Source organism: Phycodurus eques, chromosome 4 (assembly GCF_024500275.1).
Source record: "Phycodurus eques isolate BA_2022a chromosome 4, UOR_Pequ_1.1, whole genome shotgun sequence".
Lineage (NCBI taxonomy): Eukaryota > Metazoa > Chordata > Actinopteri > Syngnathiformes > Syngnathidae > Phycodurus > Phycodurus eques.
In genome coordinates, this window is record NC_084528.1 from 28324191 (window position 1) to 28348089 (window position 23899).

General features: G+C 43.8%; 3 protein-coding genes across 5 annotated transcripts; 1 reads left to right on the plus strand and 2 right to left on the minus strand.

Annotated features, from left to right (window-relative positions):
* Positions 1-203: 203 nt before the first annotated feature.
* On the plus strand, positions 204-13725 carry si:dkey-34d22.1 (discoidin, CUB and LCCL domain-containing protein 1). Of its 2 annotated transcripts, none has more exons than XM_061675013.1 (15): positions 204-361; positions 4245-4466; positions 5656-5793; positions 7247-7298; positions 7379-7451; positions 7927-8060; positions 8144-8181; positions 8343-8534; positions 8796-8908; positions 9040-9211; positions 9289-9375; positions 9466-9559; positions 10886-10923; positions 11004-11114; positions 13156-13725. In XM_061675013.1, the coding sequence occupies exons 1-15, from the start codon at positions 256-258 to the stop codon at positions 13530-13532; spliced, it is 1947 nt and encodes a 648-aa protein (XP_061530997.1). In that variant the 5' UTR covers positions 204-255; the 3' UTR covers positions 13533-13725. The 2 variants fall into 2 exon arrangements, with proteins under 2 accessions (XP_061530997.1, XP_061530998.1); XM_061675014.1 differs by having other exon boundaries at positions 11007-11114.
* Positions 13726-13727: 2 nt separating this feature from the next.
* Positions 13728-17922, minus strand: si:ch211-79k12.2 (uncharacterized protein LOC568844 homolog). Of its 2 annotated transcripts, none has more exons than XM_061675017.1 (3): positions 17683-17922; positions 17417-17597; positions 13728-16594 (listed from the first exon to the last, which is right to left on the minus strand). In XM_061675017.1, exons 1-3 carry the CDS (start codon positions 17707-17709, stop codon positions 15345-15347), a joined length of 1458 nt encoding a protein of 485 aa, XP_061531001.1. In that variant the 5' UTR covers positions 17710-17922; the 3' UTR covers positions 13728-15344. The 2 variants fall into 2 exon arrangements, with proteins under 2 accessions (XP_061531001.1, XP_061531000.1); XM_061675016.1 differs by having other exon boundaries at positions 17402-17597.
* A 343-nt stretch (positions 17923-18265) lies between these two features.
* wu:fe05a04 (zinc finger protein 79) lies at positions 18266-23716 on the minus strand. The gene is made up of 5 exons (XM_061675015.1): positions 23657-23716; positions 23527-23573; positions 22780-23319; positions 20567-21537; positions 18266-19760 (listed from the first exon to the last, which is right to left on the minus strand). The coding sequence occupies exons 3-5, from the start codon at positions 23309-23311 to the stop codon at positions 19200-19202; spliced, it is 2064 nt and encodes a 687-aa protein (XP_061530999.1). The 5' UTR covers positions 23312-23319; positions 23527-23573; positions 23657-23716; the 3' UTR covers positions 18266-19199.
* Between the last annotated feature and the right edge of the window lie 183 nt (positions 23717-23899).

Genomic DNA, 23899 nt, shown 5'->3' on the forward strand with positions numbered 1-23899 from the left:
AACAAAGGTAAACCATTAACACGAGCGCACAGACTGACCTCGGATCAGTATAATCAGGAGCCCGCCCCCTGAGGATTGGAATGCGGGCGGTGTGTTGACTGACAGTTGCAGCGAGCCAATCGCAAGTCAGGTAAGCGCTTCGTGTCCAATAGCAAAACGGCCGAGTAGCTTCGACTACAAGTTTTGCTCAGTCGGGAGAGCAGCAGCAAGAAAACACACACGAGCCTGGACGACTTGCACTGAGCTCTGGAAACCATGAGAACGAAGTGCAGAAACCTCGGAGATGCGAGGTTGAAATCACTTTTTATTGGATACTGCCTTGCATTTAACACTTTTTCCATACGCGTCCGCGGCCAAGAGGGTAAGTTACGAAAACTAGTTGAGTTAATTAGCTCACATTTGTGTCTCGAAGCTTTTATTTTTTTCCCTTCTCTGCAGTTTATTAAAGATCATATTGTTTTATGTTTCTGCTTGAAGTCACTGGCACACTGTAAAACTATGTTTATTTACCACAAACACTACATTTACTGTCCTGTGGTCTCCAACATCATATCACCGTCACTTCAAAACATGCACTTTTCACATTTGTGTAGGTTAAGTTTACATTAGTAGAGTAGGATTTTCTTTTTGTTGCTGTTGATCACGTGTTCTTTGCATTCTTGACATACTCCTCCCTTCATGTTTACCTGCAGCTATGAGTTTACCTTTCCCGCAGGTCTCCCCTGCACAGAAGTGGGATCCATATGCCACATGAATAAGAATGATTGCAGTGCCTTCACCATACTCGAGACTCAAGAGTGCAATCATTGTGTTATTTTGGGCAGTCTGTCTGTGGCTTTGGTTTCCTCCCGTCGGCTGATGATTAACTCCACAGTCACTTTGTAATTGCTGGGAAACAGGCAGAGAGCTTTGGTGGGCCCACGCAGAGTGGAAAAAGAAAAAAAATAGTATTTCCCCTCTAGTGTTGTTTGACTGTGTCTTTACAGGGGGCCCTCAGATTAAGACGGAGTTTGAATTTGTACGTAAACCGGAATACGCTGTAGTCTATCACTATGTCATAATTACAGTAAATATTGATCTGGGGGGGATGTGTAGACCCTAAATATTTAAAAAAAACTCAAATGAAAAACAGTTGAGTTCAGCGGTAACTGAGCATGCCTTTTTGTGCTATTATACTAGTTTTTTCTGTGTCGTGTTTATCGCCGGGGTTACGTTCCAGACCACCCCCGCAATAGACGAACTTGCGACCAAGTATTTATCGTATAATTAATATATATTTTAAAGTTTCATGCATACACTTCATCCCAAATCATTAATACAGTATATGCATGTGAGGTGCAGTTAGTATTTTTTTTACACACTTGGGGGTCACGATCCACACGTTCTACACTACAGTAATTACAATTGTGATGACTGTCTTTTGGTTACCGTTTGTCGAATAAAGTGATCGAAAGCACATAAGCGGCTGTTTCCATCCGCCCGCTATCTATACCGTCTGTTATGGATTACAATTCGTTCTAACTAGCAGTGGTAGGCTATGATGTTTATTTACCGGAGTTGTGCAGTTTAGTAACTCTACTGTCCAATAAAAAACAAATATATATATATATATATATATATATCTGCAATGCATAGAACCCGCAATAAGTGAACTGCAAAACAGCTGAGTATGACTGTTTACCAAATTGGGGGTAGTAAAAAAAAAAAAGTAAACCCGGCCATTTTACATGTGCAGAGGTAGTATCAGATCCGTAAGTGAGGCGGGCTGGTTCTTGCATGTAAAGGCGTGTGATGGAAGCGGGAAGTTTAACGCCGAACGCTCACATTCTTTCACTCTGTTGTGTTGAAAGAAACTGTCGCTCTCTGGCAATTATAATAGTATAGTATAATAGTCACACATGTAATCCTCTGATTGCGGGATGATGCGTCGCTGTTTGAAAACGCACATAGTTGCCCTGACATCCTGTCATGATTTGATTGCGGGATGCTGTGTCGTTGCGGCAAATGTGGATTCCTTTTTTTTTTTTTTTTTTTTACACATCGCTGTGCTACACTGACACGGAATAGGGGCAATGAAATCGACCCGGCAATTTTACACTTTAGGGGGGAGTATCCGAGCCATATCGATAGTGGGATGCTACCCATTTGGAAGGGTATTATGCAATGCAGGGATTTTTGCAGGGAGAATTTTCTGTAAAAAAAAATAAATCCTACTGACACATGAGACAGGGTAATGAAAATGTAGTTGCAGGTCCTCCAGGTGAGCATCCCGTCTGCTTGTGCGGACCTGTGAGGACCTGTCAGCAAAGCACAAGACGGAAATATGGATCCACTTTTCTGCAACCGTTCTTCTCAATTTCCCAAACAGGTCAAATCAGGATGAAAGGAGCTCGTGTTTTGTCTGAAAGGGGAAAGATGATTTAGCCGGAGCACTACTCCCTAAAGTGACCCTCCCACCGGAGTGAAGTGACCGATCCGTGCTCTGTTGCCCACGGTTACTGTATGTCGCTGTGGCATTTCCAGGAAATCCTTAGGGGGCTTGAAGAGGGGCAAAAACTGAAAAACAGATAAAGAGCTGTGTAGAAGTTGGGGGCTGGGGTGTGTGTGTGTGTGTGTGTGTGAGAGAGAGAGAGAGAGAGAGAGCGAGAGAGAGGACACAGGGTGAGCACACAAGGTTATCCCGCAGTTTGGACTCAACAAATCTTAAGTTCCCTTATATGGAAGACGAGGACTAAGAATGAAGCTCAGACGGTGACCTGTGCATTTTGGATCTTTGGACCATTCCTGTACCACTTGACTACTTAACATATTGCTGCCGGCTCCGCAAAACCTATCTCTGCGTGATCACTTTGGGAAATATTTATTTACTGTTGCCCACTGATGAGTTAGATCATCTAAATATTAGTGTTCCAGTCTGGTCGGAGTGTTTGTCGCAGGAAGCAACAGTCAGATGATGTTATGAATCAGCATGGGCGGAAAGAAGGGAACAAATTCAGCGTTTGACAGTCGAAACCTAAAGACAAACTTTCAGAATAAGTCAGGGTCTACGCCAACGCAGTAGAAAAGTCGGTGACAGTAAATAGCGCCGGATGGCAGCACATGGAAACGATTTCATTGCGCGCTGTTCGTAACCTGCGTCATTTGTCGGCACTGTCGTAAAACAAGGACCGATGGTACGGTGCTTAACAGATTGATCGGACAGCTCCCCGCATCCACACCAATTTTTGCTGGCTCGCTCAGCATTCAGAAATCCACTAATTGATCAACATTCGACCACTAAAACCACTCTATGTTCAGTGAATCACTAAATTTGTCAAGCACCCCTATGGCCAAGATAAATCATTTCAAAACTTTTTCAACCATTAAATGTGACCTATAACCTGTACGACTCAATTGAATATTTTTTCTTCAGCGAGGGAAAGTAAAAAGAAAACAAAAAAAGCCCCCCCCCCCCCCCCCAAAAAACAACAACATTAGTCATTCCTAATCTTCTCCAACCAGACTAAAGGCCTAATTGCCTAATTCCATCTGAAGAAAAACAGCCACCACCATATTTCACTGTTGGTGTAGTGTTCTTTTGGTGATGAGCGTTTGTGCTACAGGTGCAACAATTAGTTGATTAATTGACAATTATTGTGATAATTAATCGTTTAGAGACCTTGTGCAAGTCTTCGGAATTTCAGCCTGTAAACACTAAATATTCTCTGATTTCTGTAGTCCTCCATGAAAGCAGACTGCTTATTTTTGTGTTTCGAAGAAAATTACATGACCATAATCTTTATGTTATGGATGGTTTCAAACTTTTCGCAGCACAATAGTAAATGAACTTTGAGGAAAGTAATAAACATCCAAATTCCCTTGTAATGAATAGGCAAAATTGTGTGATGTTTTACTGAATTAAGTTGAATAAATAATTTGTAAGTTGCTACCAAGTACTAATACAATGTAAATAGTTAATAACCTATTGAAATGCTTCTTCTGATTGTAATTACAGTTTTTTCTTTTTTTTAATCAATTCATTGTACGCACCATAATGCATTGGATTAATAGTTGTTGGTGTTTTCTTTTATTGTATTTTATTATTTCTTTGTCAGGGGTTGATTCAATGGAATTTATCAACTTCCCACTAGGTAGAGCAACCGCACTTTAACTGCTTTTATCTGCTTGCTTCTTGAAACACATGGGGAAAACAATTCTTTTCTAGTTTTCAAATCAATGGAAGGGCGTTATTTGTATTGTTTCAGGTGATGGCTGTGGACATACACTGCTGGGCACAGAGTCTGGCACCTTGGCCTCACAGAACTACCCGAACACGTATCCCAGTAACACCTGGTGCAAGTGGAAGCTTCGTGTCCCAGAAGGCCGCACACTGCGACTTCTTTTTGGGGATTTTGACATCGAAAGCAGCTCCGGTTGCAGCAACGGCTCTCTGGTGATCACAGATAAAAATGGGCATCCCAGCCTAGGTACGAAGTTTCACTGGCCGTGTAACTTGACATATCCGTTCCAGCCAAATGGATTTTTCTTTCCCGTGCCGTTGTCGACACTCCCCGTGCCAATATATACAGGGCATGCCTTTCCTTTGACACACTGATGTAAGAACCCAACTCAGACGCGCACAAAGTTGTCTTGAAGGACATACGAATTTGTCTCTGCCCCAAAATACGATTGAGAAATATATGATGGAAGAATTGCACTGTTACGTTGCCAATTGTGTTTGTTACTGGAAACCGTAGCTCCTGAGTCATGACTTTAATATTCTTTTCTCTCTGCCGGGTTACTGTTCCTAAAAGCAGTAACTAGTCTACAAGCGCTTACATTATTAGGATTATTATTGTACAATTTGGAGATCAACCACCCCCAAAAAAAACAAAAAAACAAAAACAACAACTAGGGGGTTCAAATGATAATTTTCCAGAATTCAACTTAGTGTGTTTTGCTTTTTATTTCGCAATGCTGTCATCACAGAATGATCCGGCGATGGCAAAGGGGAATAGTGGAATCATAACCATAAAAGTGGAAATTCAATTTCTTGCGGCATATGAAAGTGTCTGTATTGATCAGTAGAATCATATAATACTTGTAAAAATATATACAAATTATAAATGAGCAATACAATTAATTCAATATTGATGACATACACAAATTATTTGTGCACATGCTAACGTCAACAGCATGCAGCTAAATCCATTTTGGCTTATGACTAGCATGAAAAAGCGCAGAGAAACTTGCCGCCAACAAATAGCACATTTTGATCCTTGTGGTTCCCTCTCCATTATGTGTCTGCCGGGCATCTTAAGAAAGGGAGTAGTTTTTACTTTATTTAGGTTGTATTTAGTTTAATTACACAGTAGTTAACGTCTCTGTATACTTGTAAGACCGTTAAGAATGTTATGTAAAACAAACAAACTGCTGCCCCAATTACACTTCACAACTGTAGGGGGAACCCTGGAGCAGAATAATCATTTACCATAGCCATCCATCCACCCGTTTTCTGTAGCATTTGTCCTCATTAGGGTCACGGTATAGCATGAGCCCGTCCCAGCCGACTTTGGGCGAGAGGTCGGGTCCACCCTGGATTGGTTTCCAGTCAGAATACTACATGTACAATAGAATTATAATTTTAAAAAACTCATAATTTCTGTGTGTTCACAGGTCCGGTGTGTGGGCGGCTTAATGCGTCGCAAAAGAATATGACACTCGCTAGCAACGAAGTGACAATAACCTTCAAGTCGCGGACGCATCGGTCTGGGCGGGGGTTTCTACTGTCCTACGCCACAGGCCTCTATCCAGGTATGACTCACATTACATACGTTCGCAACTTTTGATTATTACTATTTTGATGAACAGGTTGGTTGGGGGAATTACATCTCAGTAGGACGTGTTTATACGTACATTTATAGCCAGTTTTATTTGAGCATTTATGTACATAGATTAACTGCAATTAATAGACACTTAAAATTGGTCCTGGGTCTGAATTTATTGACTCACAAAAATGCGTCAAGGTAAATATTTGACGTGAGAAACATCTCACGGCACACCAGTAGATGTCCCAAAAAGTATATCCACTGAAATAATGACGTAGTCTCAATTTACTTAAAAATGGACCTTTTGCAGTGTGAAATCTGGGCCTGTTTAGTTGAACATAAAGAGCTATGAATTTGTCGTCTGAATGGCAACAGGTCCGTACACAGGTTTATCGAACCTTCTGCCATTAAGTGGCAGATAATTTGTATTGTTCTGCCTGTCACTATATGCCGCTGGCATAGATGGGTAAACAAAGATACATTATTTGCAAGAAAGAAATCATAATTTTCAGACCTATTAAGTGAAATTGGATGATTACCTGTGGCAGACTAATGTTCTGCAGCAGAGTGGTTGGAAATTACTGGTCTACCAAGTCAAAGGTTTGGACACGCTTACTAGTATTATTGAATGAGAAACTGTGTCCAAATGTGTTCATTTGGTTACAATAATACAATTCATGTGATCATGAGAGCTGCGCAAGTACAAATGTGAGCTGCTGAAAAATGTTTCACGTCATTTGACATGGTTCTGTGTGTTGTTGGGTTTTTTTTTGTCACGGCGTGTGCGCAATTGTTAGTCGTGGGTGCGTATGCGTGTGCGTGTAACCGCTGATTGGTATTCAGCCTCTGTCGCTATCTTTGCTTGACGTGTTTGCTGGGAAAGCAAGACTCCTCTCAGGATGAATACTGGGAGGCCTCCAGCTTCCGTGTGTGGTTCGGTGAGGACCGATTCTTCTCCTCTCACGACACCGGGACCATCAACGGCTACGTGACAACAGCTATACTGACGTGTATTGTTCTAAGACAAAAGGATGTAGGGATTGAGTAGTTTTCCTGCATCACGCGACTGGTCTGAACAGGAGTCTATACTTAGTCTCCCCGGATGAGGTCATCCTGACTGCGCTGCATGTACCAGAGCTTCCTGTTTTCCCGTGGCTCGTTTGTGAAATCTTGCCATGTCTGGACGCACAAACCGCCGTCTGTTAGCTGAGATCACACGAGAGCCAGTCGCCGTGCTCGTCAGTCAACGCAACAAAGGCCTCGCTCATCTCAACACTGATGCCCGCTCGTCCCTTCATATAGCAACACTTGCGCCACACTGGGCTACCTCATGTATGGGTTATAAAGGGAGGGGGGTTGTTATGTAAGCCCTTTAATAAATACTCACGCCTTCCTTTGAATCCAACTCCTCATCAATTGACATGATCTTGTTTTTGCAGATATTATCTCTTGTTTACAACGAGGGTCTCATTTTAGCTCACCGCATTTGAGGTTGGTGAATCCTATATGGTTCTCATCTTTGTTCAAGAAGTAGAGTATCGAGAGTCGCTTACGTGTCTTCTGCTTTTCAGTGTTTACTGCCCAGCCGGGTGCAAAAACGTGACGGGAGACGTTTGGGGAAGTTCCGACCAGGGCTACAGAGATGTGAGTATAAAATGCATGCGGCTAGATTTGTGGAAAAGTAGTATTTACCCTCTAGTGTTGTGTGTCATGTGTCTTTCTGTAAAAGCTGGCATTATTCCACATTTTTCTGTGTTGCTGATCGCACCAAACACCAAATGAGGTGATGGAGTTGACATGGCATTTTTGGGGCATTAAAAGGAAGTATCAGAGCAGTAACTGTGGTGGCACGGCCCCTGCATGTAAAAGAATGCCTTATTTTAATAGCGTGGTGGGAGGTTTCGTGCTTCTCTCGCTCTGTTGTGTTGAAAGCAATTGTCCCTATCCAATTATTTTTACATCACACCAGACATTGGTGATGACATCATCACACATCTAATTGATTGCAGGATGCCATGCCCTTTTTTTTAGGTTCTGTGTAATTTCTAAACGGGTCCAATGTTGTAACTTTGCCAGATCTTAAGTGGCTTGTGGTTGACCTCTGCCCCCTCTGCCACAGACGTCGGTGCTGTGCAAGTCTGCCGTGCACGCCGGAGCAATGTCCGACAGTCTCGGAGGCCGCGTGAGCGTGAGCCGTGGGAGGAGCCTCACGCTCTACGAGTCCACTTTTTCCAATGGGATCCTTTCTAAAATGTCCGTAAGCTGCAGTTGTTGACATGGTCTAAATACTTTAAAAACGGACTTTCTTGTGAACGTTGACCTATCTTTTCGGACAGGGGGTCATTATCTGAAAAGAAGCTGGTGTTCACTCAAGGTACAGCCTGATGGCCTCAAATCACACATTTTCATTCTGAAGTGTGTTATAGTTTACAAAGATGATTTCCTGGCCGTCTAAAGTGGCTGTTTACAAAACTTTTCAGCATATCGTAATGAACTACTTCCAGCAGTCCATCCATTCCTGTGATTGCTCAACAGAATGCAACAACATCCTGGCGGTGCACGGTTTAAACGCCTCATCTTTTGGAGACAAAGAGAGCCGAGAGCACAAGATGTCCTGGTCCACCAGAAGCGTGCATTCTGAACACGAGGGCCTCGTCTGGACCGCACAGCGGAATGATCCGTCGCCCTGGGTGGAGTTTGGACTCCCTGACAAAAGCTCTATAACAGGTGGGATTGAACCGGATTCCGTTTTGCAAACTAGTTGATTGCGTTCCATTTGCAAATGTCGAAATGGAGCACTGAGGAGCTGCTGTATTAAAAAAAGGAAGCGCTCTTTAGTGAGGCCTCCCATTTGACGGACCACTCAAAATCAGAACAGAGGTGCTTCTACTTTCGCATTCAAACCATGTAGCAATTCAGCCACGATTTTGACCGTGAAACTGACAAAATGTGAAGTGAATCCACATTGTTGCACTTCTCTTTTTCCAGGTGTGATCACAACCGGATCTAGCGAGAACCACATCAAATCCTACGTCCTCGTTTTTAGCAGAGACAGAAAGAACTGGAAAGTTTACAAAGATGCTGTCAGCAAAGACGAAAAGGTTGGGGTTGAAACAACATTTGCTGATGCAGTTGTGGAGAAAATATCAGTCGGCAACCTTGTTCTTGTGGCTCTTATTTCATTTTCCTCACAGGATGAATAAAACATAACTCTATCTCTCTATCTAACAAGGTGTTTGAGTCCTATGCGGACGGTCACCTGAGGGTGGTAAACAGCCTTTTTCCTCCCGCCGTGGCTCGCTTCATCCGCGTGCGGCCTCGGAGCTGGGGCGGCCGAGCCTCAGCTCGGCTCCAAATCCTGGGCTGCCCCTTCAAGGTCACGCCGAGGTCTCGCTCACCTGAAGGTAGCGGATAGTGTCGATCTTTATCGTGTGTCTATCTTTACCTGAATTTTCTTCATCTGACATTCTTTGCCTGACAGAATCTCTGCCTGGCAAATCTAATGCAGTGACTCCAAACACATCGCCCGCTCCCACAGAGGGCCCCGTTTTAGTGGAGTCCAGGCAGAGTGAGTGCGTCTACGATTACTTGTTGTACACTGGCACATTTGGATTCAAAGTTATAGCAAGAGTACAAATGGCTTACTTATACTTTGCAGGATCCAGCCAACCAGTCATCATCGCAGTGGGACTGGTCCTGGGACTCATCATGTGCTTCGGTTGTTTGTTGGCTGGAATCTGGTGGAAGAGAAGGTTTGCTTTTTAATACACTTTCACGCTTTCCTCAACTAGTGGCCTGGGGCGTTTATTGGCTCAATTGCAGAGTAGTCATTTATTAGAAAGCAGACTTTCCACAGCTAAGTAATTGACTTGTATATAACACTAAGTGGTTAGCTAGTTGGAAAGTATGCCTCACAGTTCTGAGGTTCTCCTCGTGTTTGCGTGGGTTTTCCTCAGCTTCCTTCCTCCTTGTGAAAATATGCATTTTGGGTTAATTCCGTCAGTTGTCTATATATCGCTTGTTGTCATCAAGGGTCTAGGTGAGCTAGCGCCTATCACAGCTGACTTTGGAGCAAGACTGGTACGCCCTGGACTAGTCGGCAGCCAATCGCATGGCGCATCTGGACAAAACAACAATTCACACTTCGAATCACACCAATGGCCAATTTCGAATCTTCAATGAACCTATGGCCTGCCGCACATCGAGCGACTAGGCCAAACGCGACTAAAGTGGACCGTTGCGCAAAAATTATAGTTGTGGACTTCGACTGTGCATTTCGATAGTCGCGGTTCTAGAAAGCGGCACATTTAGACAAATCATATAATAATACTCGCAGTTATATATTCTTTGTCCTCCGCGAAAAATGACTAACACTATAGCATTTTACTGAGTCACTCACAGTAGGAGTAAAATAAGAAAATTCTTCTTTTTTCGCGTCTGCATGACTGTATTATATTGTACGGTCTCCCAGTGGCCAAGGCGAGCACTTCACATGAATTGGATTGCAGCATGAAATCATGATGCACAAACTGTTAAATTCTTCTTCTACACTCATTTGTTACTACGCTGTGTTTTTATAAAGTACAATATTGAAGAGTGCTGTTTTTCCTTATTAACATAACAGGCGGCTGGAACAGATTAAAGGCAATTCCATTCATCTCAATGGGCAAAGATGATTGAGATCTCAGTGTTTTGAGTTACCAGCATGATTACTGAAGGAATTAAACTCGTATTTCAAGGCACCACTGTATTTGTGTATTTTTGGTAAGGTGTCTAAAAGGCATTGTTTATAAAAAGCCGGCATTTTGCCGCCCTCACTTCTGTTTAAGAAGGCAGGACGGGGAAAGCAGCACTTGTCCCACCCTGATGTGTTGAAAGTACTTTAAACATCGTAACAAACGCTGGCGCACACTGTTGATGAAATGAAGTTTTATGGAGGAGGAAAAGGTGGATAAATGCTGGTCTACTTGGATCCCCATAGAGAATCGAGGCACGGCGCCACATATAGTAGCTGTATAGAATAAAGAAACTATGTATTTTGTCAGACATTGTAATGTTTTGTGCTCTGTTGCATGCAGGAAAAAGGCTTCCCAAATGAAGTACTCCGTGCCAACAAGTAAGTGTGCTTCTCCCCTTAACGTGATGCCAATGTTGTTTATTGGGGTTAAAGCGTAAGCGTGACTGCTGTGTGTTCAGCAGGTTGCCAGAGTTTCCAGGTGAAGACTCTCCCGTGTCCTCCCTCAGAGCTCATCTCGTACCCTCTGGAGCGACATATCCACGACGACCTCCCGACCCCCACTCTCAATGGTGAGAATGATATCAATGATGCATTTGTTTGTTCATGCAGCGATATTCAGTCCTTTTTGGTTTGGCCTTTGGGATTCTACTGTTGATTCATGCTTTCCTTCATTCAATTCTCCCCGGTGTAAGCAGGCTAAGGGTCGTCACAGCGGGCTTCTCAGCCCTTTCCGCGGGCCGTCCATTCTTTGGGCCGTCACCCAGTCGCTGTATAAACATTCCTTTCTTTGACCCGCGGAGCCTCTCTGAAAGGGACCGTTTAATTGGCGCTCGACAAAGGCCGCTCAGCCCGAGCGCCCTCGCCTCCCACTGGTCCTCCTTGCAGCCCTCTCATCCCCCTCCCCAGAGAGGGGCCCCTTCATTGAGAGCGATAAACAGGACGGCGGGGCGACGCTAAGACAAAACGCCATCCGGTGCAGCCTGTCTAATTAAAACAGCTGTGGGATTGTGTCTACTGGAGCTCTTGAGGGGCGTCTAGGCCCCCCCCACACCACAGACTAGGCAGAAGAGTGGACTCTTAAGAGGTTGACGAGTTAAATGTGTGCTGGAGACATTTTGGTAGTGGCCTGGTAGCTAATGAAGATCAATGTTAGTCTGTACTGTACAAAGACATCCTGAACATGTCAGTTGGACTCAGATTTAAGAATGAGGAGATACTGTTCCACCCTCGTCCTCTAGGCGGTGGTAAAGCACAACACACTGGGTGGCAACTGAAAAATACAGCCAGCTTTTTTCACTTTGTGGGTAATTCAGTTCGAGTTTGGCCTCAATTCGAGTATTTTCATTCATTGGTTCCTTCTTTTGTGGCAATTGGTTTTGTAGTATTTAAACCCACCCCTGAAATCCTGGCGTGGGAACAGCAGTCAACGACGAAGTGCCAGGCGTCCATTTGAAGAGCGGGCACTATTTGACCATATAAGAAACAAACTGACCAATCAACAATGCTATTCAAAATTATGGCAAATGTCTGTTGGAGGGTTGTTTTGTTTTTTTTAAACACAAATTTGCAACCAAAAGATAAAAACAGGTCAAGGTGCAAAGTAAATGGTACCACACCATATCCCCACTAACAGTAGTGGGGAAAGACCAATATTATCAGTACGTTGTATCATAATTTATGTCAAGCCAAAGTAGAGTAGTTTAGAGTTTAGTTTAGGGGTGGGCAATATACGGTCCGCGGAACACCGCAAGGCCCGTTCGCCTGGATCTTTCCCACAGAGCAGACATAATTCAGATTTACGAGTCCTGTAATATTTGTTGAATTCATTTAGCATTTAATTACGTTGTTGGAATGCAGTTATTCATTTTTATCATTTATATCATTAATTGGTTAATTTATTGTAAATATATATTAACATAAGATATCATTTAACATTGCCTTTCTATTAAAAATGAAAATGATTTTTAATTAAATCTAAATTAAAACATTCACTGCCAGCCTTCCTAGTTAACATGGATATTTGACTTCTAAAGCCGTCAATGGCAGTGAATGTGTTCAAACAAAATATTTTACACACACATTTGAACTTTTGAAAAAAAACAAAAATCTTACCTCATTTAAAACATCACACCACATCTGTGTTTAGCGATTGTCAGTCTAGCTGGAAGATGAGCGTCGTTAAACACAATATGTCCTCATCTTGAGTAATCAATCGCAGGGCAAGGCATTCATCTATAATGTGCAGTTAAGACTACACACTTGAATCCATCCGCGAGACTGTTCACATGCCTCAGTATGTGCTGCTGTTTTGATTAGCAGCCAAATGGGCGCAGCAATTAACACTTTAGTTTCTCAACGATAGTGATTACGGACTGTTGCTAATTTTTTTAAGAGGCGTGTAGTTGAGTAAGGAATTTATTTACTGTAGCTTAAGTGGATGATGACTTGAGTATTTGGGATAGGTAAACACATGATGAGATATGCTTTGGATCATGAGCTTCTCCTTTTGATAGATAGTTTTTCTGTTAGAGCCAATATGAAATACCAAGATTCTGTTGTTTTTTTTTTTTTAAACCATATTTTAAATAAAGTGTTTGGTTTTTTTTGCAGACTATGCGCAGCCCGCCATTGGACAGAAGGTGGGCTCTACATTTCGGCCCGGCTCAAACGAGGGCTACACGGTCCCGTTTATGTTCAACCACTACGACTCCCCTGGCAACCTGCCAGAGTATGCAGAGCCGCTTCCGCCAGAGCCCGAATACGCCACCCCGTTCGGCGAGCAGGAACCTTCCCCCTCAGCGGGGGGGCCTCACGGCAACACGCGCGGGCCCCCCAGTAGCTACGACTGCCCCTCCCACAGGATGCTCGACAACGGCTACTGCACTCCCGCCCTCCACGCCAACGCACCACGACCTCCCAGCGCCGTCTACGCCGAGCCAAAATCATCATGTTACTCTTTACTGCAGAGGTACGAGGAACCTTTGTGAGAGGAACTCTCAAGAACCGGGATGGACTGGGTTGTCCAAAGTGGACCAAAGCTGACACAGCGGAATCTCCAATGACGCAAGTCCCCAAAGTGGAGCTTGACGTGGGAGCCGTAACACACTGCTGTGTATCTGAAAGGAGAACAATGTGTAAATACACTGTTGCACAAAGACAATATGACCATATTTCATGTATTTTTATTATTGTTGATGAAAGGTTGTTTTGGTCACAAGCTGCACTTTTTTTACAGATGCAAAAACAACAAACGACACGCAAAAGTATTTAGTCACCTTTTCTTCCAACAAATGTGATTAAATGGGATTGATGTGGTGGACATATACTGTACGTTACCACCAGGTGGCTCTCGTGAGCTCTAAACGTCTAACAAGTGGACTGGACAGTGGCTAGTACAGTATTGAGTGCAACATGCTTAATATGTTTCTTAATGGAATATTTTATGACACATAAAGGCACAATAGACATGTTGAGATTCTATGTTGTACCTGTGCTGCAAAAAAAAAGAAAAAGAAACTGAAAGATTGTGTGACACCCTTTTTCAAGTTTTTTTTTTTTAACATAAGAGCGCAACAAATGTTTCCTTTACACAAATACATTTAAACACAAGATAAACAATTGTGAATTTTATCAACTTTTTGGCACAATGTTGGTCTTAAATTTAAGATTCACACTTACATTTAATTAAAAATAAACTGCTTTTTTTTGTCAACTACAGCTGTTTCGTCAATTTTGTTTTATAACGCAACTAATGGTTGCACAAAAAGTGCTTAATTTGAAGGTCACTGTAGTGTCATTTGGTCAACAATAAAAGGGGGAAACATTTCACTTGTAAGGCACGACAAAGCTATTTTGCTTGCGAACACAATGCATCACTGGTGATAACTTTAGGTACATAATTTTTTTTTTTAAACACTTTCAGTATGATGCAGTGCAGTTCTACAACCACAGTAAAAAAGAATATTGACAAATGAATACAAATACAGTATTGATGTCCAAAGATTGTGCTGGTGTCACTAACAAAATGTCTTGTAATCATACTGTATTCTTGCTGATACTGAGGAGCGATGAAGCTGGAGCTCATCCCTGCTCATGTTGGGAAAAAAGTTATTTCCAATTAAAGTAGGAACTGAACAGCGGAACCTCTAAAGTCACCATCATGAAACCTTAACTAAACAAATGTAAAGTAAAAAAGTGAAACAATAAAATGAAGTCAAAAGATTTTCTCACTTTAACCGGTTTATATTTTTATATAAATTGGACAATAGTTGGACTGTAAACCCACATTTATCATGGATACGTCGTCCCAGACCGAGCCACAATAGGTGAAAATCCGCAATACAGAGAAACTATATTAAAAAAAAAATTAAACATTTTATACTGTTACCCCTACCACAGGTTAACACATTTAAACTTATAAAACACATTTAAAACACATTGTAAACATATTTGAGCACAAGAAGTTGCAAATTGCAAGCGTAAAAGTAAAATACTGAACTTATTGTAGTGTCTGTGTGTTAGATATGCGCCTTTAAGAGGCGGGACCTGGTGGGGTAGCGTGTGATGTCAGCGGGTCTGCGTGCGAGTGTCTGGGCGTAAGCTGTGGCTGGCAGCAGTTCCTGCGTAGGCGTGCTCATTGTGTTTGTTTTACTGTTCTCCCGGCGTTTAACAAACAAATGAAAAGTGCATCAGCTGTGTGACTTTGGAGGTTCCACTGTATTCGATAGTGGAAAGTCAAGCAATACTTTCTTTTGCCTGACAAATGTATTTTGGCAACAATTTGGTGTTGCAAAACTAACTCACTCTCCACTGTCATGAGTGACTCCCTCATTTGTGCTTGCTTCTTTGGCAGGCCCCTCCTCCGCAGAGTAGTGCACCACAGTCTGATGTCTGTTCCGGGAAGGCGCGTCTTTAAAACGCAGACCGCAGTCCTCGCACGCGTACATCAGCCTTGCGCTCTCTCCCTCCGTCTGACACTTGCTCGCGTTTCCGCCGAGCAGCGTGAATCCAGATTGACTCCCGGTCTGCGACGACGTGCCGCTGTCGGGGCTGTGAAGCGTGTTCAGAAAACCGGCGGGCGGATAAGCACGAGGACGCCCGAGCGGCGCCCCCACGAGCCCCACCTGCTCCGGGGCCAGACCGTGAACCGTTTGATTGTGGAAGCGGATGCCGGAGCGGTTGGAAAAGGCTTTATCGCAGATGTTACAGACGAACGGCCTCTCTCCGGTATGGATGCGTATGTGAATCTTGAGGGCTCCGGATTGGGTGAAGCACTTCCCGCACTCGCTACAGCGGTAAGGCTTCTCCCCCGTGTGGATCCTCTGGTGGGCTCGGACCCCCGCCAGGTGGGGGAAGCCCCTCCCGCAGAAGCCGCAGGAGTACGGCCTCTCGCCCGTGTGGATCCGCCTGTGGATCTTGAGAGCGCCCGACTGGCTGAATCCCTTGCCGCAGTCGGAGCACGTGTACGGCCGGGCGCCCGTGTGCACGTGGAGGTGGATGCGCAGGTTGCTGTGCGAGTTGAAAGTCCGCCCGCACTGCATGCATAAGAAGCCGGACGGCTTGTGGGTGTGCTCGGCGCGCTGGTGCTGCAGCAGCTGCGAGGGTCTGGAGAAGGACGCGGAGCAGTGCATGCAGGGGTGCGACGAGGCGGCCATCGCCGGGCGGCCGCGTTCCTCGGCCCCGCGCTGGTGCGGGCAGGGCTGGAAAGACGCCAGGCAGGGGAAGGGAGGCGGAGGGCACGGCAGACACGTACTGATAGGGCAGTGGTGGTGGTGGAAGTGGTGGTGCGTGTGGCAGAATGCAGAGCAAGGGAATACGGAGGAGAGGCGGCTGAAGGAGGACAGTCTGGATGGAGGAGTTTCCGCGTCGGGCCTGCTCTCCGATGAGCCGCTTGGTTCGGGGCAGCCGTCAGCTGAGCTCAACGGAAGAGAATTGCGGGTGCCGGCGGTGGAGGTGCCGCGCTCTTTTGGAGCTTCTGAGTGCAGAAGTGAGTACGAGGCTTGTCTGGGAGAGAACGGGCAGCCGGGGCAGGTGCAGACATGGTGCACATCTAGCACACATGACAGGCAAAGGATTACACTTTATTAATGACTTAAGACAGTAATCCTCAAAATGTGGTACTCTGGTTCCCAAAAAAAAATCAATGAATTCAAAGTTCCAACTGTGCATTATATAATACAGTGGCTTAGAGCTGCGGTCAGGTCGAAAAGACAAAGTCAAGCCAGCCACCACAACCATTGTTCATACTTCGTATTGCTGGTAACACGCTGTTATCTTGCGGGGCAGACAACTCTGCTGCACTCTTCACATATGACTTTGTGCTTCACGGCAGTTAACCCCTATGTCTCAGTGCACGTGAAATCGCTCCTTTTTAAAACAGCGAACCCATAGTGGAATTTTCACTACACTTTAGGTGTCATTGTCTGCCAATACCCCAAGATAAAACCATCTAATTGAATAGAAAGCAAGCTCAGGGCTTCCACTAATTACGAAAACTACATTCGATGTCACTTTAAGCCACGTGCTTTTTGCAGTCTTTTGTTGTTGTTGTTGTAATTTGTTTCACTTCCGGCTTCTTCGTACAGCTTACTTCGTGATTGGCTAATAATGTGTGTGAAGTATGTGACGTCATAGTAAAGGCGTTTCCTGAGTGTCTATAAATAAGTGCCATCTTTTTTTTCTTCGCCTTTATTTAAAGTCTTACGTTGAAACATATACAAACGTCCATGTGTAAGCAATTGGTCGATATATGTTATGTTTTATGCGTCCCACGTCACAACGACGGCAGACGGAAACAGTCACGAGCATATTAGAGGCTGAAAATCACTCTTAACACAACGACTTAAAAAGCACGTACCGTCTATGTGCTTACTTTTCCTCAGGGCCGCCTCGGTCTTGTCGTGCATCGGTCGGGCTCGTTGTTGGAACGTGTCGCCTCCTAACGTGCTCCACGCGTTCATGACGTTGGCCTGCTCCTTCGCGGAGCTCCCAGAAGTAGACGCCAGGAGGTCGCCGATGAACTGGTGCATCTCCATCCAAGAGCTGAGTTCAGGCTGGATGGTGCATCACGGACCAAAATGACTGTCACCAGCTAGGCTAGCAAGGCTACTTGTTTTGCTAGGATGAAAAGGTACTTACAATGTCGTGATTCTTGTCCTTGTCCATCAGTTTACACGCGCACACGACTGGATTCAAATTGTACACTTTGCTTTAAAATAAATACAGGAAACGCGACTACTGAAATTATATAATACATTTTTATGGCAGTATGCGTATATTCTAGCTCAACATCGCTGGCTAGTAGACGTCGCACTTCCGGCGTTTGTGACATGACCGGAAATCAACAGCAGTCCAAATTGTGACGCACATATTAAGAAAAACTATTATAATATACTTTGAATACATTATCTTATGAGTTATTATGAATAATATATTGTTAATGCAATCGATTAAGTAATAATAAATAATAATAACCGCCTATAACACATTAAATTAAAACTGGTCTGGTCTTTGGAAAGGCTTTTTGGGAATGGTCATAATGTGGCTGTTCGGTCTATATTATGTCAAGCCATTTCAGCATTTCATGGCAAGAAATTTATCTTGTTAATACACATAAAAATTATACTACAAAACAATATTTGTTGTAGTTGGGCCTGTAGTTGGTTCTGCTGTTTACAGATACAGGTCAAATGTCATTTTCAACAAAATTATTTCCCACAAATCTTTATTTGTGTTAAGAAGTCAGTATGCATTGAACGAGATTCAACCTCAAACAAATGTTACTTTAAAATACCACATGCAATAAAATGCAAGTCCCAAGCACTATTCCTGAGTAGAGACTACATCAGATGGACAGATGTTTTTTTTTTTTTGTGATCATCAATAAAATACGTACCTGTAAGCTATACTGTATGCCTGTGCTCCGTAACCTCTTTAGGAAGACTCTGGTTATTTTATATTCACCTTACTTACATCATTCACGGCACTGTCTAATTCAATCTAATAGCTAAAAAAACACCTAACCTTTACTTCCACACTAGATCAATTAAAACTAACCAATTATTTCTAATTGCATACTCAATGCTGTGAATTCTCTACTGAAAAGGAGAAGCCCGTGATCCAAAGCATACCACATCATATGCTAAGAAAATCTAACTGCACTTACTTGTATGACAACTTTCTAATCATTCACACAGAGGAGGATTTACTGCCATCATAAAACTGTATTGCATTTGCAGCCCATGTGAAACATACAATATACATGCGTCTTTTTTCTTCTTTTCAACATTTAGTCATTTTAAAGCAAAAGGAAACAAACATGACGTTGCTGCACACAACCATCATTTCAAGTATTGCAGAATAAGAACTCAGTGTTTATGCATTTAAATTTGCCTAACACTTTGAAAAAGGTTTAAAAAAAAAATAATAATAAAAAAAAACACTCCCCGCGATTTTTAAAAAATACAAATATTCTAATATGCCAAAGATAGGAATGTTTTTAATAAAAGAAAATAAACATTTACTAACCAAAACAATAGCATTGCTGAGGAGAGAGAGTCTGGTGACTGCAACCATTACATTGTATTATTGTCTCTTTCGGGTTTGTTTAAGCACATGCTTAATTACGAAAAGTCAACCTCTGTTTTAATTTCTTCCTAAGGCTTCTGTGATGAGTCAGGAGATTGAGGCTCAGTTTTTACTACGGAGTTTGTTGTCGTGAGATCCATAACACAGTCGCTCAATTCTTGTCTCTCCGCCTCTCCCGACACCTCACACTCCATTGGCTCACTTTTAAATACAGGAGGAGGAACGTTGGATTGCGTCGAATTGGATGCTTTCTTGGATAAATCCATCGGTTCACACTCTGCATCTTGGATAGTACGCCACACGCCGAGCTGTTGATCAGCTGCTAAATTTTTTACTTCTGGGACTGCCTGTGAGATCGTGGGCTGGAATGTCAAGCCCTCTGCAACAAACAGGACGAGATTAGCTCCGGGTGGCGGGATTTTGTCAAGGGTGAGCTTCCAACAGCCATCCGAGGAGGGGATGTCCCCTGTCCCGACTTGTAGAACAGCGGGGTCGGTGATAGGTGCAGCAGTGTTGTTTTGCACATGGATAGGCTCAGGGAGTGCTGGTGCTGGATTCCGTGTGTCATTTGTAGTGGGAACGGTCTCAAGATTTCTTTTCTTCAATGACGGGTGTTTCTTTGTAGCAGTCTAAAATAAGACAAAACATCTGTTTAATGAAGGGAGATATGAAAAATTAACAATGTTGTCCTTCAAACTGGCACAACCTGTCAAAATTTGCTTTTTTATTTATATATATATATATATATATATATATATATATCTGTGGATACGATGATGAACTGGGTTTATGATACAATTTCAGCAATCCTACCTAAATACAAGCACCAAGATACCCTAATACCCCAAGACAGGACCGGCTCATTAAAGAGAAACTAGCGCACGGCTCCCACTAATTACAATAACTGAAGCGTAGATGCAGGTGTGCAGATATGAGTTTTGAAAGACAATCTTGCATGACAGATAACCGACGACTGACTTGTGGAAGAGTGATAGTGGGGAGGAATTTGTCTGATTTAGTTATGGTAGATTTCATTCCCAATGAGAAGAATTTCATGGTGGAGTTGGTTGTCATCTGTGTAGCAATAATAGTTTGTGTTATAGTTCCAGAAAATGAGAACAAGGGAAAGCAAGTAATGATGAAAAGGAGGCGCTCTAGTACAGTAGCTTGAGGAACACCAGTGGTGATGGATGGATTTGAGCTACATAAAAACTGAAGAAGCTGAATACAACCAAAGAGATACGATTCAAACTTTTAAACAAAGTAGATACATTCAAGGTCTCCGCCTGATAATCAATTAGTTGTGTATAATTAATTTATTAATTAATTAATCTTGTCGCGTAACAAATGAGGTGCAACCAGCAGAGGTACTGTTAAAAACAGTAACAATCAATTCAAGAAAAAAATTTAGTAAATGTCAAGTGTCCAAACTTACCGCAGGTTTGGCGGGCTGGGGTTTTTGTCCACACGTCTTCAAGTGGCTGTCATAGTTCTGCTGATGGGGAAAGCCCAATCCACAGCTCTGACAGAGGCAGGGAGAGTTGCCAGCATGCCCGCCCATGTGAGACATGAGCAACAAGGCCGAACGGAATCCCTTCCCACACTCGGCGCATTTGAGGACCCTTTGGTGAGCCCCGCCATGTTTCTTCAGCTCCTCATTGGTGCTAAAGCTGAGGCCACACTCCAGACATCGGATCTCGTCCCCTTTGACGTCACAGCTCCCCCAACACCCAGTGTCCTTCTTATGTTGGATGAAGTCCACCTGACAGGAAAACTCTCTCAGACACGCCACACAGTGGATGCGCCCTGGTTCACACTTGTGCTGGCGGTAGAGCTTGGCTAGGCGGAAGTGACACCGGCACCTTATGCACGTGTAAGGCAACAGGCCGAGGTGGGAGAAGCTGTGTTTGAGGAGCAAGTTCTTGTTGCTGAAGGTCTCGGAGCAGTCGGTGCATTTAAAGATGCGGTGGCACGCCTTCTTCTGGTGGCGCTTCAGGGATTTTGCTTGGGAGAAATGGCGGCCGCATTTTTTGCACACAATCTCCGGCATGGCTTTGTGCAACTCCACATGATGCTCGCAGGCCTTCAAGTTGGTGAACACACGCTTGCACAGGTCGCACTCGTAGAACTGCTTCTCAAAGTGGGTATTGGACAGGTGGTGCTCCAGAGATTTGGGCGAGGCAAACGACATGAGACAGATGCGACAGTGCGGACGATCCGCTTTGTTTTGGCCGTGCTTGCGCAGGTGGACGCGGTAGTTGTGGATCTGCGAGAAGCGCTTGCCGCATTCGGCGCAGCAGTACGGGCGCGCTCCCGTGTGCAGGTTCATGTGGTCCAGCAGTTTGAAGTTGGAGGGCAGCCGCAGCCCGCACACACTGCAGACATAGTCGCCTGAATTTGTCAAGTCTATAAGAAAAACAAGGAGAGTGGTGGTGTGAGATTGTTGCATTCTTTTGTTCATGACAATATAAATGATTATTTTTGGGTTACATGCAAATAAATTCTTTATGCTCTGCGAAAAACATCTGATATTATTGCAGCTTAGTAGTGACCTTATTATACTACCCCCTGGTGGGCAAGGCTCATACACCAGAAGGAGCAGCAGATTGTCCATTGAATTGAAACCCTTGTGTGGTGTTCATATTTTTGTATTTCAGCCACTATCTGTGGGTTTGAAGGAAATCTGGGATTAAAACCCCCAAAAAATTATAAATGGACTGAATTGCATTGGTATGTGACTTAATCCCACCTCTGGTAAAATGTTTGGGAATATGAGATCAGAAGGTGTTAGTGCTTGAATTTTGCAACAAGTATTGCAAACTTCAGAACACAAAATGTCCACACACTCAGGTATGTAATAGAAATTTGTTGAAAAAGTGTTCTGATACATGTTGTTCACAGGAAATGAGCCAATATTTGTCTTGCATTTTCCATTCATAAGAAATGAAAACGGATCCCAAAGATCCAAACACCATACAAGAGACACTGTGATTCTTTACGTTCTACTTGAACACATTACCGACTCGAGGATACTGTTTACGTAACACTATGCAAGACAAATTACTGCAGTAACTAAAAAAAAAAGCCACTGGGTGAGTTTCACTCAGCAAAGACCATCCTGTTACTATATTTACAGTAGTTAACTTTCTTTTTACACTTATTACTGATGTTGAAATGTTACTTTTAAAAACTGCCTGCCGAGTTAACGGCGGTTGTATGGTGGCGACAGTTTGAGCCTGGGACTACAGCTTGTAATAAGTGACGTTATGTGCGCTGTGATCACAACATCTATGATCAAAGCGCCCTCATAAATGGACAAAGAAGACTCTCATCTCTCTTATCTACCAACAGATTAAGGGTTGGGCGAAGAAAGCTGTGGTGTATTTTGATTGGAGATATGTTTTACCATTTATTTTGTATACAGTTTGTGTAGGTCAAATGGAACAGTTTGTTGTATATGTCTATTTGTATTTGCTTTTATTTTACCTTGTTTAACTCTGCTGTTTGCAGCCAGGTTGGCATTAAAAAAGATAATCTATTCTCATTTGCTTTAACTGGAGAAGTAAAGGTTAAATAAAAAATGTAAATAAAAATAAAACATTTTGCACTTCAATAAGGTTTCCATAATTGTCCAAAGGCATGCCCTACCATTGTCGAGCCCGTCTTCATCATCATCGTCCTCCTCCTCATCTTCCTGGCAGACCACAGAAACATCGCTGTCATCGGAGTCGCTGTCCTCCAGTGGCTCTTGGGGCACTGGCGGTTTGGTCCCATCGCCTTGCGAGGGGGTCGCCAAGCGACTGGTCTCCTGTCCACTATATGATGGTTGTAGCTGTTGACATGGTGGCGACCGGAGCACAGGAGACGCAACGGCCTGGAGCGCAGGAGACGCAACTGCCTGGAGCGCAGGTGACGCAACGGCCTGGAGCGCAGGAGACGCAACGGCCTGGAGCGCAGGTGACCCAACTGCCTGGAGCACCGGTGAGGCGCAGGCCTGTGGGCCTTTGAGCTGCCCTTTGACTAGCTGACTTTCTCTGGGGAGGTCAGAGGTCGGCAAAGCGGGAGAGGGGCAAGATGACAGTGAGTCGTCCCATGACGTGGAGAGACTTTCCTGAGGTTGGAGGATGTCGGGAAAGCCCAACTCTGTCAGTTGGATATCAATTGTGTACTGTACGGACATTGTGCCAGCTGGGGAGTGAACACAAGCAGGATGTTGGTTTAATTTCGTTAAAAGTACGACGCTTATACATACTTGTTGTAAGTCTTTAGCCGCACCTGTCAAACAGCTAGACGGGTGTTAAATCATTCGAACGTGGCCTTTCTTCCACATTTGCTTTGTTAAAAACATCCTTCGAATTCCGGCAAGAGTCGCCTTCAACGGGGCACGCCGCTCACCTGGGAGGAAGACTCGCTGCTCTCGGTCCACGATATAGTCAGTTTTACTGTGTAAACGGCAGAACAAAACAACTATAAGTCCTCCGTGGGAATAACAAAACGAAGCAATTACGGCGAGCGCTTAACTCACTTGGCCGAGTTGGGCAGCAATGAAAACAAATACGGTACCAAATCAACCACAAAGGCAGGAAGTCGCCGTGGAAATGACAGCGCGCCTGTTGTTCCGGAGTGGTATTACACGTCATAAACGTCTTCACAGGGCGTTACATTTGTTTGTCGATGAGGTCGTTTGAATTACTTCGATGTGGCTTAAGGAGTACCCATTGATTAATTATCTACGCCGCGTGTCCTTATTGTGGTAGCAAGTGACCGT